The 19,428-nt window shown below is 28.9% G+C and overlaps 1 protein-coding gene across 3 annotated transcripts in view; it reads right to left on the bottom strand.

The window, feature by feature from the left end:
• Positions 1-941: 941 nt before the first annotated feature.
• LOC107449342 (synaptotagmin 1) overlaps positions 942-19,428 on the bottom strand; it is a 71,863-nt gene continuing 53,376 nt past the window's right edge. For 2 of the 3 annotated variants that reach the window (XM_087169047.1, XM_016064838.5), the window contains exons 7-10: positions 17,513-17,630; positions 9,917-10,050; positions 5,786-6,000; positions 942-2,916 (exon numbers count right to left, since the gene is read on the bottom strand). In XM_087169047.1, coding sequence (XP_087025173.1) covers positions 5,809-6,000; positions 9,917-10,050; positions 17,513-17,630 — 444 coding nt within the window. In that variant the 3' untranslated portion in view covers positions 942-2,916; positions 5,786-5,808. The remainder of the gene's footprint in view (positions 2,917-5,785; positions 6,001-9,916; positions 10,051-17,512; positions 17,631-19,428) is intronic. The other variant, XM_016064842.5, reaches the window with a different exon arrangement.

The raw sequence follows: 19,428 nt of genomic DNA, 5'->3' as shown, positions 1-19,428 counted from the left end.
ATTATTCCACGCTTGATTCTTAAAACTTTTCCTCATTTTAATAGTGAAAGTTTTCTTGTTTACCAAATTTTAGAAAAGGTTTAAGAGAAATGCCTTATATTATTAAAGCAACAATTTTTAACTTATTTAAAAATTTTAATCTTTAAAAGAGTTGCCAGTATCAAAAATGTGAACTGTAGAGGGGCCGGTAGCGAAATTTCTCAATTTTGCCCCATACAAGTAAGGCATTTTATGGATTAAAAAGTGATTTTCAACTGAAATCTAATTTTGACGAACTCCATAAACATTCCGAATCAAATTACGGTATGAAGTACCGACACTTAGGGTGCATGATCCATAAAATCCGTTTTTACCTTGAAGTATTATACAATAATACTTATTGAAAAGTGATTCAGTGATTTTACTGTTATTTTTACTGTAAAAACTATGATAGATCGGATTTTTTGTTCTATAGCATGTACCGGTAAACATAGATTTTACGGCATCTGAGTAACGGTACTTCTTACTCAAATTTAATCCGGAATTTGTTAAAGTGTTTTTTATTTTTTTTTATATTGACGTAGAATTTCAAAAAATTCTAGCCTTAAAAAAGTCTTAATTAGCCTTAAAAAATATCGATGTATCGAAAAAATATCGATATATCGATGCAGAATTTCAAAAAATATTTTGAATTTAAGAAGCGGTAGCCTTAGAAAAAGATGTGTTTACTTGAAATAAATCTTACGACATATCGATATATCGATGCAGAATTTCAAAAAATACTTTGAATTTAGTGAACGGTAACCTTAAGAAAGATTTATTTGCTTGAAATAAATCTTACGATGTTTCGAAAAATATCGATATATTGATGCAGAATTTCAAAAAAATACTTTGAATTTAGGAGCCGGTAGCTATAAAAAAGATTTATTTACTTGAAATTTGGAAATAAAAACACAGAAAAATGAGGATTAATCATGGATGTTACTTTATTTGTGATTTACCAACAGAAAATATCAACAAGAGAGTTCCATAGTAATATTCACACAATTATGATCTCAAACACTGATGCATTCAGTGGGTTAAAACATTAAGTACTATAATCACAGTTTGTTATATTAGAAACAGATATCTTTTATTCAATTCCATCATAAAATATATTTCCACTTGTAAACTTCGAAAAAGAAAAATTTTTCCCACTCATTTATTCTTTTAATAATATATTCATATACAATGGCAAAAGACAGTAAGAAAAGCAAAAAATGCATTGAATACACATGCTATGTTTAATTTAATAATATCATAGAATATTTGAGAATATAGTTTTGTCATAAAGAGAAAAAGTTAGAACATGCCGTGCGTAACTTCACGATGCAAAATTTTTGCTCTCGTTATTTCTAATTCGCCCGATTTCTTTTAATTGAATAAACACTACCAATTCGAATTTCACTTTTCGAAATATTCCTACATAAACTAGTAATGTTTTAATAGAAGAAAAAAGGCTGGATTATAGCCTTTTCCAGGGCTGCGACAAATCCAGACGCATGGAACATTAGGAATAGGCTAGAGCTAAAATTAAGAGTAAATCGTAGGCAGCCATCTAACCACAAGATTCCGTTATGTACGTCAGAGCATAGTAACTCTTTCAAGTTTAAAAAATTTTCTTCGTCTAAATTTTGTCGAACAATGCCTGACTGTTTTCGCAATTTATAAAAATTTTCGTGTTTTCTCAATTACTCGGAGTATTTTTTGTAATCTACATAGACTGCATAACACACTCTGTTAGCCCTAGCACTTGGTCTACAAAGGTGCAGCCCCATGTTTATCACGTGATAGTTTATTTTACAGTATTATGTACTCTAAGAATTGATTAGATATAAATATTTTTTATAAGATTGAAGAATTGCGTGAAAACTTTACAAGATAAATTGGTTCACGTTCGTTGTTTTTGATTTGCTTGTTTTTTTTTTTAATTTGAATATAATGTGATATTAGAAATAAGAGAACACGGCGTAAGCATGAACACTGAACAAATGCACATATTCACGAACGAAACTGATATGCACGAAATAAATTAAAAGACATTTTTAAACCCACGACACGCGACCAATTTTATTTCATTATAGAACTCGGCGCTATTTATAGGAAAAGAAATAGTGCAAAGGACAATAGTGAAACAGGTTTTTAAGATAAAATAAAATTACGAATCATTTTAAGGAAATTTTTAAAAAGCGAACTAAACTAATTTTTTCGAAAAATAAAAATTTTAAGTGCTGTGATAACAAATGTCACGCAAACGATAATTGTGAATACAAACACCACGTGAACAATAGTTGTGAATATAAACGCGCAAACGATAATCACTGTTTATGAAAGACAAATATCCAATCGTATTGCATTCGAATTTCTTTTCTTAACAGTCCAGAATTTGTAAATAGAACATCAAAGGAACCAATTACAAACGCCCAGAGTTAGTCTTGCATTGCAGAAACTGTCTATAAATATCACTTCACAACATTTTTTTCCTAAAGATTACGATAAAATTTTTCCAACTTTAGACTTATACATGTGATATGCAACATTATTAAAATTTTTAGAATTCACACCTAATTACAACCACACTTTGATTTGCATTTCATCTACAGCGAATAAACTTAATAAAACTTTTTTTTTGAAATAATACATAATTATAACTATAATAAATACATAATTGTTACAATACATACAGCATTTCGAAGACAAGTGTCAATGTGAAAGCATGTATATAGCTATTAGCTATTTACAAACCTACGTTCAACCCTATATATTTATGTATACATATTTCTAGATATTTTTGGACACACACGAGTTTATTTTTTTAGGTCATGGAGACAAAATCCGAAATTTGATGTATCTGGAATGTTGTGCTTGGATAAGGTATAGAAATTCCCTTCGAGTGCTCTGAAATACAAAAAAAAATTAGTAAAAACACAAAATTACTTAATAATAAAAATAAATAAAAATAAAATGTAATTGTGTGTTTGCAGAACAGTACTTCATCAGGGGACACACTGCCTGCAAACACACAGGAGCCTTTCTGTTATTATCGCATGAGAAAAGAAAATAAATATTATATTTATTTTGCATCAAGTTTGCACCAAAATCAAATTTCATAGAACATTTTAATATGCTTTAAATCAAATTTATACCACCAAATTTAAAACGAGTGCAATATTATTTATTTTGCATCAAGTTTGTATCTAATTCCAAATGACTAAAACATTTTTATTTATTTTGAATCAATGTTTCTGCTTAGTTTTGATGTGCTTTGCATTAATGTTGTACCATTTTTAAAATGCAAATTATTCCCTTTTCATTTTACATAATTTCTTAAGGTGCAATGCTGAGGAAATTACTACTGGACGTAAAATGTTATAAGCTTGGATCAAGGTATAGAAATTCTCTTCGACTTCCGTGAAATATAAAGAAAAAGTTAATATCACATGCAAAAAGAAAATAAATATTTTATTTATTTTGCACCAAGTTTGCACCAAAATCATATTACATAGAACATTTTAATATGCTTTAAATAAAATTTATACCTCCAAATTTAAAACGAGTAAAATATTATTATATATTTTGCGTCAAGTTTATCTAATTCCCAATGACTGTAACATTTTTATTTATTTTGAATCAATGTTTCGGTTTAGTTTTCATGTACTTTACAATAATTTTATACCATTTTTAAAATGCAAATAATTCACTTTTTATTTTACGTAATTGTTCAGAGCGCAATGCTAAGGAATTTACTACTGGACATAAAATGTTATAAGCTAGGATCAAGGTATAGAAATTCCCTTCGAGTGTTCTGAAATTTAAAGAAAAAGTTAATATTGCATACAAGAAGAAAATAAATATTTTACTTACTTTGCACCAAGTTTGCACCAAAATCAAATTGCATAGAACATTTTAATATGCTTTAAACCAAGTTTATACCAAATTTTAAACGAGTAAAGTATTATTATTTATTTTGCATCAAGCTTATATCAATTCCAAATGACTGTAACATTTTCATTTTGAGTCAATGTTTCGGTTAAGTTATCATATATTTCACATTAATGTTATACCAAACTTAAAAAGCAAATAATTTACTTTTTATTTAGCATAATTGTTCAGGGAGTATTGCTAAGGAAATTACTACTGAACATAAAATGTTATAAGCTTGGATTAAGGTATAGAAATTCTTTTTTTCCGAGTGGTGTGAATATATATCACATGCAAAAGGAATATAAAAGTTTCTTATTTTTATTTTGCATCAAGTTTGTATCGAAATCAAAATACATAGAACGCTTTTATCTACTTTGCATCAAGTTTATACCAAATCAAAATGTGTGAAATATTTTTATTCATTTTTCATCCAGTTAATATCTAAATCAAACACTATAATATTCTTATTTATTTTTAATCAATGTTTCTGTTTAGTTTATATGCATTCTGACCAAATTTAATATGCATTTAATATTTTTTTTTACTTTGCATAATCATTAAGGGCGTATTTGTAAGGAATATACTTTTAGACATAAAATTTTAATAAGAAATAGAAATCTGCCCTTTCCTTCTTAGACACTGAGAAATTATAATAAAAATATCGTAACTTATACTAATTATGTAATAATTATTAATAATATTTCGCATCATATTTACCTCTGCTTCGTTTTCGTCTTCAAAAACTAATGGATGCGGGTTTTTATGTAGGAAGAAACTGATAGCCTAATTTTTATTTAACATATATTATAAATTTTATTTCTCTTTTATTGCATTTCCGTTAACTTTAAGAATACAGGTCCTACTAAGCTAGTTAAGGAAATGAAAGTATGCACTACAAAATAAAATATATATTCTTATAAGAAATATTTTTTTTATTTTATTTTGAAATTCCAAAATATTTTGTCCCGCTTTCAAACAGGTAAAACATACCAACCGCAGTTCGATAATAAATTGTTTATGTAGTTAAATCAACAAATTTAAAATTATAAATTTTCACAAAATTAAAGTAAATCAAATCTTTGAGCAAATGGAAATTTTTCGAATATTCTTTAAAATTGTTTGCAAGCATTATTCATGGGGCTTAATAAAAGCACAGACATTTCTTTTTACGTTTTATAGATGAATACGTATATGTATATTTTATATATGTACGTATATTTTATATATGAGTACGTATATGAATGAGAGATCTCTCTTTTTTTACCATTCAGAAAAGAATGCAAAAACTTAATTCATTCAATAGAGAAATATCAAGCTCGATGCATCAATAATTTTTAGAATAGATTTTCAGACACCTTTTTGAAGGAGATAAACAATTAAGAAAGTCAGTAAATGATTTTTCTCAACAGTTTGAATACAATCATTTTTATGATTGAAGCATTATTCTTCAAAATCGTTTGCAAGCATTATTCATGGTGCTCTATAAAAGCCCAGGCATTTCTTTTTACGTTTTATAGATGAGTAGGTATATGTACGTATATTTTATAGTACACATATGAATGAGAGATCTCTCTTTTTTTTACCATTCTGAAAAGAATGCAAAAACTTAATTCATTCAATAGAGAAATATCGAGCTCGATGCATCAGTAGCTTTTAGAATAGATTTTCAGACACCTTTTTGAAGGGGATAAACAATTAAAAAAGTCAGTAAACGATTTTTTTCATCGTTAACAGTTTGAATACAATCATTTTTATGATCATTTGGATTGAACATGGTAAAATAACAAATAAATTGTCCTTTAATTGTATTTTTCCAGAAATATTTCTGTACACTTTGACTCACCTAGACGAAAAGAGGAAGGTAGATTAATTGTCTTGTCCTTCCTCCGGGTCTTTGAGCGAATGCCATTGTGCAATTGGTCGACGTGGGGACGCAAGCATGTCCATCCAGTGACGGAGTTCAGTTCCACTCGCATTGCATCCCAAGACCACCTTCCCAATGGGATCCGATGTTCCAATGCGATCATAATCCACCACCGTTATCATCAGCTGCACTTTCTGAAAACACAAATGACAATTTTAAAATAATACATATACACCAGAACTCTAAAAATTCAGAGTGTATTAAAATTATACATGAATCATCCTAAAAGTATTTATACACTATGATTTTATAGCCAATATTTGAAGACCTCCGAGGAAGAATAGTTTATGTCCATAATAGCTGATTCGGAAAAAGAGGTATTTTGCTCGAAGAATAGTTTATGCATAGGTCGAAGAATAGGTTTTAGCACACTACGGCCCATCTTCATCACTGAGTAATCATTCACGGCTAGAACAGATTTCTCACGTTATTGAATTGTCATCCTCGAAATTTAACAGATGGCGATCCAATTGTGAAAAATGGGAAAAACAGTACTCTTATCTTGGTCTTCATTTCTGAGATATTTTGAATTTATTTTTGCCATTATACCGTTATTAATAGACATTTTGGAATCCTCGCGTGTAGCATTGTATTATAAAATTTTGATACAGCAGACTTAACGGAGTTTGGAAACTCAAAAAATGCTGATAAATGTTTCAAAGAAGTATTTTTGTTACGTTTCCCTGGAATTTTTTTTTCAGGCCATATCTTCCCTCCGTGCTACCATTTGATGAGATTTGTAACAATTAGAATTGAGATACATGTACGGATAATTTTGTACATTTAAAACTCTCGTACTTGGAGAAAAACAGAGAAAATGATAAATAATATGCGACCCTTCATTATTTACCTCAAAAAAGACTTTCACATTTTTAAAACATTCAAACTTATTTTTCTCTCCAATTTGTTTCATCAAGAAAATGTATTGCTTTTTGTTGCTTTTATTAAGATCGCCCTTACGTATTTTTCTGCAGGGGTTTGCAGAATGGAAGGGGCTAGCATAAACCTCTTTCCTGATATCTTTTTTTCTATCAAAACGCTTTTTTGCGCCTAATGTACTATTTTTATAACTCAGAGCAATTAATTGTCCATCAATCAAACTACATGTCAAATTACCGGTCCATCTGTAATCCAAGCAATCAATTACGCAATCCAATTACGTGTTCATCTGTAGCTTGCTATCTCTTTGTTGATTTCCAAAAAGGCCCAAAATACGATTATTAAGAAAAGGCCATAGTGTATTGAAAGTATCTAAATTTATAATATTTGAAAAGCTACTTTGGCATTGTATAAAAATATACAAATGTTGAGAATTATTTATTAAATTGAGTAGATTACCCGAAAAATCGGGCCATAATTGTTTGCATTTTTTTATGCAATTTTTGATGTAAGTTAATAATGTTTTCAAATATTCTGTTTTTTATCTGTTTTTAAATCCAAACAAGGTTCAAATTACAAAGTTACGTTGTTGAACATTGGTAGTCATAAGGCTAAAAATTGTCGACAGTTCAACGACTGTTAAAAAATAATAATATTAATAATAATTGGAAAAATACGCTAATTATTTAATAATAAGCTAATTATTTAACTCTTACGATTTGAATATTTAAGTACAGTTGTGCTTTGCATTTGGCTTGGTTACCATTAAAGTTTACTTGTTGTACAAAATAATTTTTAAAGGAGACCCAGCTGGTTGCCAAAGGCAACTAGCAGATTAATATTCTTAAATACTTGAAATAGTTAACCATTTTATGGTCCAGTTAATTTTTTTCACCAATATGGTATATATATTTTAAAACTAAAGCTTTTTTTTCAAGTTTATAACTGTGCCTTTTTTTTAATGGCGTAAGAGCTACAAAAAGCGCTCTTGATGCTTTCTCATAAATGAATACGTAGACATTTAACGGGAATAATTTAACAGAATCAATCATAAAAGCATACTATGATTCTGTTTAAAAAAAATTATCTAATAATCAAATTTGATTTTACCAAAGTACGTAAGAGTAAGACCTCTTTTGATACATAAAAATTTTATGCGTCTATTCTTCGATACTTTCAGACAATGTCTAGACAGTGATGGTCACATAACGACGAGAAGTAAAAAAAAAAATAGAGCTTTCTAAAGACTACTTCCTGCATTTATTATAAAACGATGACATTTTTATTGATAAATTGTGTCTGTTAGGAATTTTATGAACGGTTTTAAGTGAGTATAAATTTATTATTGGAAATAAATCTTCAGAAACAAACATGGTTTATTTCAATTTTAAACAACAGATTGTTTGTAAACTTTGAAAAAATATAATGCTTAACATTTAATGCATAAGAAAAATCTTTATTGTTATTTACATTAATAGAATATTACAGATTAATTATAGTTTTAAGAATTTCTGACTTATTTGAACAACTTGCAGCAAAAATTTATTTAGATAAAAATCCATAATTAGTAATCATAATTAATTCGAAACATAATAATAAATTGCACTGTAAAATAACTTTATTCTCTAAAAATGCCTTGTCTGATAAAATGAAATTTGAAAGATTGTTGGTTAGATGTTACAAAGACATTACACCAGTAGTTGCCAAATGGTGTTAAAGTGGCGGATCCAGCGGGGGGCGGGTCATGGGGGTCATGACCCCCCCCCCAATTGAAAAAAAAATTTAAAAAAAACTTTTTTAATAGTTTACAAAAGAAAAGAAAATATTTCACAAATTATTTAAGGGGGGCAATCCTACTCTAAGGGCATATACACCTAGGTAGGTCGGAAAAATCGATTTTTTTTTTCTCCCAAAGCCAAGATTTGCCGAAGTTTTTAAAAAACGCATTACATTTATTATTTAAAGATGTTGAATACCTGAATTATTTATGTATTGTTCTATTGCTCATTATGAAACAAATAAATGAAAAGACTAGCATTAAAAACCCCATTTTTTTTTCTTCAAAAAAATATTTAAAAAATTTTTTCTCTAAGAAAAATTCATTGTGGGGGGAGGGAATCTGAGTCCATGATGACCCCCAGGAAAAATTTCTGGATCCACCCCTGTGGTGTTCCGCTGCAGAATCCAATAGCCTCGTTTGAGGAAAACCGGGTTTTCGTGACTTAGGACTTCTTTGCGATGTGCAAACCACAGATATTTAAAAACTAAATAACAAGATTGGACACGCTGGTAAATCACCCACACCAAATTGCTCTTTAATTTCTACCAAAACTATATAAAGATCATATATTTTACCAAAATCGTTTATTATATTTTACCAAAATAATTACCGGAGATGGTAATGATTTTGGTAAAATAAACGATGAGTATGGTTTCAGACTATGAGATAAAATTTGGTATAGGTCGTAAAATGTGGTAATTTTAGCAAAACAGTTTAGTTAAACTTACTCTTCAAATTTGTATTTTTTACTGAATGTGGGGTAATTTACTGGATTGTTATAAAGACTGTAATTTTGAACACCAGAATTTCCGGTAAACCATTTCCATATGAAAGGAAAAATTACCAAATGAATGGTTTAGATACTATACGTTTAGGTTTTATTAACCAGAAATATCGTTTTTATTGCCGATCGGCCTGTGTAGGGGGCAGGGAACTGTCCTTGCATCAGAAAGGTCCTGGGTTCGAATCCCGGGCAAGACATGGATGTTTCTTTCTCTCTCTGTGTGTTCTATGTCCTTTCTCCTTTGTGTGTAAATGTGACCCGCCCTATAAACAGGTTGTGGTTGTGTGAATGGCGTGGCAGAAGTCGTATTCCTGGCCATAGATGGCGCTACTGAAAAACAGCAACAATCGCACCCCCACTGCCTAAAACAGACATACGACAAAAAAAAAAAAAAAAACGTTTTTATTTACCAGAAACGTCATTCCCATACAGTCCGATAATTTTTCTAGAATTATTTTCGCTAAGTAGATAAGAAATTTCGTTTTCAGAACACTTTTAAATTCCAAAAAGAAACATTAGATACAATACATTTTTAGCAAAGTAAAACAAGGGTTAAAACTTAATAATTAAATTTATAAAAAAATACAAACAATATTTTGTTATTTACCTGTATCTGTTCGAAGGGGATCTCAAACGTAAAGGATTCGTTATAATAAGGGTTCAACGTGCACTTCTTGATACTCGTTTTCTTCTTTTTGATTCGCTTGCCATTCATCATAATGGCGATTTTTACATATGGATCTGAAATAAATTGTACAAATCAATCACATCGTAAATCCTTATTTTTCTTCATTTACAATATTTTTAAAGAATACACGAGCGCTGAATATATTTAACAGAGAGCTGAATCTAATGCTGAAATTTTTTGACAGGAGTCGGCTCTATTTATCAGTGGCGAAATACAAAATATATAAAAAGAAATGCGTTGATGAAGATGAAGAACACTCACTAGTGCAATAGATTAAAAAAAGGTATTCCGACAGAGGAAAGGAAACCCTTACAAAAAATAAGATGTTTTTGAGGTTGTTTTGTGGTTAACAGGTGTAAAACAATACACATGAATTAGATAATAAGGTTATATTTTGCAGTAAAAATAATCTCCTCGATAAACCTCAATTTCAACATTATTTTCACCTCCATAAAATCAAACTCATATATATTTAAGCGAAACTTTTAGTTAAAATCGAGTGAAAGTAGTCACACTTCAGATATACTTATTTGCTTTAAGTGTATACAAAATATCCTGTACACCTCAAAAACAATCTATCTAAGCTGGTTGCTCTAAGGTATGTTTCTATCAACCTAAAAACAACCTTAATTGAAGGTAAAACAACCTCATGCACCTTATTGGACTGTACATATGACTGATTTTATACAGAAACTCACAGACCTTCCCTAACAACAATTTTACCTTGGCCCCAGTTGGCTAATAATTGGCCTATATGAACATACATTGAAGGGGCAATATTGAGATGTCTAGAGTTTTTAATATTGGTCCTATATAGAGCCAATATTGGCCTACATAGACTCAAAATAAGGCATATATTGGCTGAATAATAAACACATCTGACAATTCTATACAACACCTGACTGTAAATATCGGGTAAATCGGATATCGATATCGGAGAAATAATGGCCCTTTGAACCTTTATTGAGCCAAGATTCTTGAATATTGGTCCAATGTGGGACCAAGTATTTTGCTGCTAGGGTCATTACATCTCAATAGGGCTACAAAATCTCCTGATTTGAACCTTATAGAAGACTTGGGAGCTTCGTGGAACAATAGATAAAACGCTGAAATCAGCATAACCGCAATATGATGAATTCAAGCCGTGGTGGATCATGGGATAGAGCTCTCGTCTCCCAATGAGGTGAATCGGGTTCGAATCCCAGCGATGGCTGGTCGATACGAATTCCGCACCCAGCTCGCGCCGACCACAGAGCTCACGTAAAATATCCTCAGTGGTAGACTAATTATGGATTAGAGTCCACATGCCGCCAGGCTTACAATGGGAGGTTTTTATGGTTTCCCTCACTATCTAACTCAAATGCGGGTTAGTTCCTTCACGAAAACAAATTTCCCTCAGTACTTGATCCAGTGGTTCTTTTGTCTTCAAGATAGTGTTAAAAATTACAAGGTCTTGGAGTTGAACATTGATAGTCGTAAACTCAAAAATTAGATTGGCAATTCAATGACGGGTATAAAATAAAATAAAATTAGATGAACTCGTGCAATCTTTTGTAAGTTACTTAAACTGGATACAATCCGACGCACCCCCAAGACTCTGTGAACACACTTCCTAACTGAATTCAGGCCGTTTTAAGTCTATCGGCATTTCTGTTTATTAAACGATGCTTTACTTGTACATGCATAATTTTTCGTCCAGTGAGCAGAAATACTTTTATTTGGAATTGCACTTTTTAGGAGAAAATGTCTAAAATAATTTTTTCTGTTTTACTGTTACTTTAGAAATTCTATTTTGTGTACTCTACTTTAGAAAAGTAAAGAACCTGCGAATAATCAACGATCTATGGTTGCATTTATACGAAAAATCCAAGATAAACCTTAGATTCACCTTAGAAGTAAATTAATTAGTTCGTAAATCTAAATCAATAATTTGTTCTTTATAATCTAAAACTATAAAGGAAAAATATTTATGATTTGGTTAGTTATTTTGAATGACAAAGATGCTTAAAGTTAAGATTATACTGCTTGAACAATTTGTTTTAAGTAAAGAGGGAAAATTAACCTTTATATTGTAAGTAAAATAAAGCAATAAAATAACATCTTATAAGAAAGCTTCTTAAAGTTCATTGCACCATGCTGATATTAAATTAATTAAACTGAAATTCGCAAACAAGGTATCCTTCGATTAAATCAACAAATATTCCACGAATTTAGAAACAACGTTCAAAATCCATGAGAGCTAGTTCGAAATCTCTTTAATGTGACGTCAAATGCAGTGAATAAACTTTCAGTGTATCCATGGCAACCAATTTACCGTCCTCATTGTCATGGCAACTTATTTTAAGCACTATTTGAGTTCATAAGGAATATTTCATTTTTCTTTTAATATTGGAGCAAAATGGAATAAAGTTACCCTCATTACAATGAACCTCAGAATATTGAATCTATTTTTAGCTTAAGTATCCTAATTTATTTCTTAATAATAATATAACACATTGGAGTGGGGTAAAGCTTTTTGAAAGCAGTCATTAGGGAGGTATACACAGTTACTCAAGTCTAAAAAGCCTTTTTATTTGAAAGAAAATATTTTTTTCATTCAGTAAATATTAAGCAATATTTTGTTAGCAAACATGAAAAACGAGTTATTCTATGAATTAGTCAAATGATTTGGAATTATTCTTCACGAATAGGGATATTTTTTACTGCTTAACTTCTAGATAGTTGATTGAGTGCAAACAATAAAAAGATTCTGGAATGGAAATGGAATCTACTTCCCGTGTATTAAACATCTTTTAAGTTTTCAAGACGATACGTATTGTCAAGCTTGATATTCTAGAAAGTTTTATTAATGAGATTGTATTTAAGTACACTCGTAATTTTGCCATTCATTTGATTTTTCAGTACTTTTTATAAATTCTAATAGAGCGTGAGCCATAAATCAGTTGAAAAAATTAAAATAACGACATAAATAGAGACTACAGATTTTTAAATTAAATGGATTATTCTTGAATTATTTACGTATATATATATATATATATATATATATATATATGTATATATATATATATATATATATATATATATATATATATATATATATATATATATATATATATATATATATATATATATATATATATATATATATATATATATATATATATATATATATATATATATATATATATATATATATATATATATATATATATATATATATATATAAATTCAAAATGTAGAGAAAATAGGGGAAAAATTACAGAACAATGAAAAAAGGGGAAAAAATAATAATAAAACTAAAAATAAAAAAAACAGGAGAAGGAAGAAAAAAAAAGAAAGAACAAAAATTTTTAAAAAATGCGAAAATAAAATATATAATCTTTTCATCAGCTCACACGATTATATCCGCAAAAAAGAGTGCTTTCTAACATTGCTTCAATATAGCCAAAGCAAAATATATCAAAACACAATAGTGTGAGAAGCACTCAAAAATCTTCTTAATATTCTTCGTGTTTTTTTTGTCTTTATTTATTATGCTATATATATATATATATATATATATATATATATATATATATATATATATATATATATATATATATATATATAGCATAATAAATAATACATAAAATATATAATGTTACAAAAATAATACATTCTCTGAATAAACATAACTTTTTCTCGACGGATTCATATTTCTGACCCCCAAAATGTAGGGGATCTGGCCACAATCTGGGAAATACGATCATAATAGTTTGGTCAGGTGGGTGCTCTAAAGTTTAGACCCTTTAATGTTAATGTGCATATTTTGTCTTGTAAACAAATTGAAAAATTTAAAATTGGTCGAATAGTTAGTTTGAACTCGAATTTTAAAAATACGAAATTCTGTTCCTTAGAAACTATAGGCTGTAATCGTTCAAATTTTGTAATTTGCCATGTAAAATTACGCTCTTTAAAATTATATAAAAAATTGCAAGCCTTAAAATTTAAATTTTTTTAAATAATATAGTAAATAATAATAAATATAAACAAAAAGTTATTTTTTGCATTTAATTATTTTTGGGAAGCCAATTTTATAATTGCGTGAAGAAAAAAAATTTCAGTTTGCTTAAATAGTTATCGAGAAGATAAGGCTCGCAAAAAATAAAGTTATCATAAAGTTATCATTATCATTAAAAATAAAGTTATCAAATTTTGGACCACTCTCCGGACCAAAACGATTAGGACTGATTGATTAAGAAGGATTAAGACTGTGACTATCCCCCATAATGATTTTTTTGAGGGGAGTCTGAAGTCCGAATCCACCGAAAGAACTTATGTTTATTCAGAGAAAGTACGCGTTTGTATCTGATTTCATAAGAAAAGCACAGTCGGTACTACTCATATATGGCAGTACTTTTACTTTCGTTACTTGTACCGTCGGTACAAGTAAAAAGTACGTACTTTTACTTGTACTTCGTTACTTTTTAAATTTAGTACTTTTACTTGTACTTTCGTTACTTTTTTAGGGAAAAAGTACAAGTATTTGTAACGGAAATATCGAACGAAATCGTTACTTTTTTTTCTAAAACTCGGTAAGCTTTCTAAAAAGCAAAATATTAAATTGAAAAAAATGCTTATGTTTTTTTTAATTTATAAAATTAATGTGCAATATACATGCATTCACAGCTGACTTCGTGTTTAAATACCTTCTGTTTCAACTTATACTGCACATTCAATTATTTTTTACTAGCTCAAAGATCACAAAGCTATCTGAAACCCTGTGTTTGCTTTGTTTATGTTTGTGCTTTTAAAACGCGTCTCTAAAGAGTAAAACAATCTTAAATCAATGGTAATTTAAATAAATAAAAATAATAAACTAAAAATTAAAATCAATAGATAAAATTTCTTTTTCTTGCAAATCCATAAAAAGTTTGAAATTAAAACTATATTTGATTTTAAAATTATATTATACGATTATATTATAAAATTATATTATAATATTCTTTCGAATTTAAAAATAAATTTAAATCCAAAACTTTCAAAATTAAAAATAATTAAATAAATGACAACAATTTGGCAAAAACTTTAAAGAGCATAAGAATATTATTCAATAAAATTTTAGGTTACTTTGAATTTTCGATTTCCTAGAAATGTACTTTTAAATCATTACTTTTTTTGCTTAGTACTTGTACTTTTACTTGTACTTTTTACTCGTTACTTTTTAAAATAAGAACTTTTTACTTTTTACTCGTTACTTTTTTTAAAAATACTTGTACTTTTACTCGTTACTTTTTTAAAGTAACGTTGCCATATATGGTACTACTTAATTAAGTAGGATACTTGAGGTTCTCCCTTGTGCCATTAATATGTTTTAGAACATGAAGATCCGATCATTAGATCAGAAGTAATTCAGGGTGATCTATTTTTTCCCCAAACAATATGGAATGACACATTTGTTTGATTTTTATGAGTAACTAAATCAGACGTGAAACTAAATCAAAAGTAATAAACGAGAAACTTTAGTTCGAATTTTAACTGATAGTGCCACCTGAGGTTATCTTTATACCATTAATTATCCTTAAACACTTATTATTCTACATTGCGAGAAAGAATTCATAAAAATTTTTAAAATTTTTCTTTTATTGTATCTTTCATTTCAATTACTTTATGCACTTGCGTTTAAAATGCATAAAAAAGTTTTGTTTTTCTGAGTTTTTGGGTAATTTTTCCTTTTTCTTATTTTTTTGAAACAATTTTTTTTTCTTAAAAGTTCCAATTTCTTTAAGATAATTATATTAAATTCGTTAAATATAATTCTGAATTATTATGTTTACCAATTAGATTGAATTATGTTTGCCTATTGATTGTTATCAAATCAATTGTTTTAAATTCGTTAAATGAATTTGGTGAATTTTGAGTGATTCTTAAAATTATTTGCAAATAAGGAATTTAAAAGTTTAAATTTTAAACCTGAATGAAATGTAGGTATTCTGTTTTCAGGAAATACATGTTACAAACTAGAGAAAAGTTCGTATCAATGTATTTGATTCTTTGTACTTAATACCTAGAACTTTTTGAAGGTGCCTATTATACCGAGTGAAACATGAAATTAACGAGTACATTGAGTATGAACCGTGAAATTTCCTGATGTACCCAATTAAAAATTTCAGGATTTGGAAACACAGCAGTTTGCATTTATTCTGATATAAAAAAAATTAAATGAATAAAAAAATGAAAACTAACGAAAAAGATAAGAGACTTGAAAAAATGCATAGCTGATAGATTTTCGTAGATAAAACACATTTCTCTACCTTATCATGCGTATTTATAAAGCAACATAAAAACTAAAACATAGTTCTAAATTAATATTGAACCTGAGTAAATTTATAAATTAACTAAATTATCTCAGTTTGTTTGTTTACATTCTTTCGTTTATATAACCTTTTAGTTAAATTTAACTTTTAGCTTTGTTTGAATTAGTTTTTCGATGCTCAAGCGAGAAAAATCATTAATTAGTTTCTTCGAAAATTTTTAAGCTTGTACGTTGAAGAATTCATGTGCATGACTGCTTACTCACTTGATATTTCAGTTTATAGTTCTTTGTTTCAGAAATGAAAGAAGTTTCATCGATTTGTCGAAAGTATATGCATCTACAAACTAACACAACGAGGATTTGTATTCTAAAATTATGGTAAAATAATCGACAGCAGATTGTCCATCCAATAAGACACGCAGGTTTTAGGGATAGGAACATTTTTACCTATACGGTTTTGAAATCGAACAACTGGTATGGTTGAAAAACCGTGAATACAAATCTATACGGTTTTGTAAGCATACATCAATAGGATGGCTCAAAAACCGCAAATATTAGCTACGTTATGTTGAGCTCTTTCGTTAAGGAATGCATATTTAAAGTTAGATTGTGGTTAAGTTGGGTTCTTTTTTTGTCAATTGAACCAAGGAATGTGACTTAACTAATTTACCTGGAGGCACCACCTACCGAGAGAGATCGTAAATTCTAGACTCTCTAGTGTTAAGCAGCTGTGTGGTGCTATCATCTATGCGAGAATGAGAGTTTCGTATCCCAATAGTCCAGATTCACAAATTGGGGAGTGAAAGACACTGGAAACTTTTCCTGTAAAAAGAATTCAAGGAAGCGGTGGAAATATTGTGGTGTCAACGCTGGGACTCGGACCCCAGTTCAACTATTCTTGAGTATGAACGACTGATCCTCTTTGCTATAATATGTACCCAGTTACAAGGAACTAAGTGGCTTCAAAAGTAGGCATTCTTGCTAAACCATATTTGGAGGAAACGGCAATAAACGATTTTTCTTTCAAATAACAGTTTGATTACCTTCTTTTTACGGTAGTTTGACTATTTTGGTTGAATATGGCAAAATAACAAATAAATAAATTGTTATTTAGCCATTTTTTCCTGGAAATTCTAACGATGCATATACTTCACATTAATACTTTATATTATGTATATAAATAGTATAATAATATATTAATTTATATTAATTTTCCTTACCAGATAGGCCACCAACGTCCATCTTTTTCAGATTTTTGGCTTCCAGAATTACAACCGTTAGTTTTCCGGCTGTCGGGACGTATCTCAGTGAGAAACAAATATCTCCAAGCTTGTTTTCCTATCAAATCACAAAGTTTGAATTAAACGAAAGATATTTCCATTAACCATAACAGTGAACAACCGATTAGTTAACGACATACATTTCACCGATTAAATAATAATTTGAATTACTGCCGAGGAAGCTAGCAAAGAGAGGAACAACGTGTAATTTCAAGTTCAATAATATAATTTTATAACTCATTTTAAAAATGTGTTTTGAAACTTAACTATTTCTTAAGAAATTTCCTATCTTATGTCTTCTTATGAACTAAAAGAATCTAAACAGTTATAACTGCATTTTTTATGTGATAATTTAATGGTTATTCGATAAATAGAGTTGCATACATTAAATAAAATATTGCAAGCACTATAACTACTTTTCTTAGTTATCTATTAAAAAATATTTAATATCAATTTTAAATAAAATATGGAAACTATAATAACCATTTTTACGTTTAAATTAATTAATAAAATTAAATTAAATTTTTTTAATGTTTTTAAAATTTTTGAAAGAAAAAGTTTTCAAAATTTTTTTTAAATGTCCTAATTTCAAAAACTTTTGTAATTCTCAAAGAAAGTAAAATTATCTTAGTGTTGTAGAATAGAAATGTAGATTCCCCATTTTTAGTTAGAGGTTATGTTTCAGAACCATATATGAGGACTGGTCTTCAGCGAATACCATTTTTATATGCACTCAAAGATGTTTCTGAGAACCTTTCCTTCAAAAACTAATATTTTGTGTTCTCCATTTTTAGTTAAAGGTCATGTTTCAGCACCATATATTAGGACTGGTCAAGGCCATTTTTTACGCACTCAAAGATGCTTCTGAAAACCTTTCTTTCAAAAACTAATATTTTGTGTTATCCACTTTTAGTTAGAGGTCATGTTTCAGAACCATATATTAGGACTGGTCTTTGCTGAAGGCCATTTTCTTTGACCTTCTCAAAGATACTTATGAGAATCTTCTTTCAAAAACTGAAATTTTGTGTTCTCTATTTCTTAGTTAGGAGCCTTGTTTTCGAACTGTTTGGAATAGCCTTCGCCGAAAGCCACTTTTTTTTCTTCAACAAGCATGCTTTATTGAAAAGCTGTTATTTTTGTACTCTATTTTCAGTTAGAAGCCATGTTTCAGGGTCATAATGGGACTAGCCTAATAAGAGTTTTATAGATTAGAAACTCTGTTTTCACGGAGAAAAAAATAGCCACTTAGATTATTGGATAAAATTAATTACAGTTTTCAAACAAATTTTTTTCTAGCCCGATCTGAAGGCTATTAAAAAGTAGGGAAATTAATTATTAATTTTAATTATAAGATAAATGTAACAAATAATACAAGCTGTCAGAGAATTGGGCATTACAAGTGTTTACTCATGTATAACTGAAATTATAAGTTTATTTTCCATGATAGGTGGCAACGCAAACTTAAGTAACACAATAGTTTGCTGCATTGTTAGAATTTTCATTCCAAAATTATGGAAAAATATCAGGCAGAAGTCTGTTCTTCCGATTAACTGTAAAGTGTACGGTAAAGAACAGTTTTTTACTTTTACGGTTTTGAAACCATTTACAACTAGTATGGTTATAAAACCATGAATACAAAACTATAAGTTTTTTTTAACCATTTATAACTAGCATGGTTTAAAAACCTTAATTTACATGAGTTAATGGGTCTTGAAAAGTGCCCGATGCAATTTGGGGAGGGCTGGACACCCAAAACTGTTTATGTGTCGAAGGGAATGGAGGAAATAGTGTGGTATCAATACTGTAACTCGAAAGTCTGTTCTGTCTGTCATGAAACTGACAAATCAGAACTAAGT

This window comes from Parasteatoda tepidariorum, chromosome 8, assembly GCF_982258835.1.
Source record: "Parasteatoda tepidariorum strain Cologne lab strain chromosome 8, Ptep-v5.0, whole genome shotgun sequence".
In the NCBI taxonomy this organism is placed as follows: Eukaryota; Metazoa; Arthropoda; class Arachnida; order Araneae; family Theridiidae; genus Parasteatoda; species Parasteatoda tepidariorum.
This window is presented reverse-complemented; position numbering and strand designations above follow the sequence as displayed.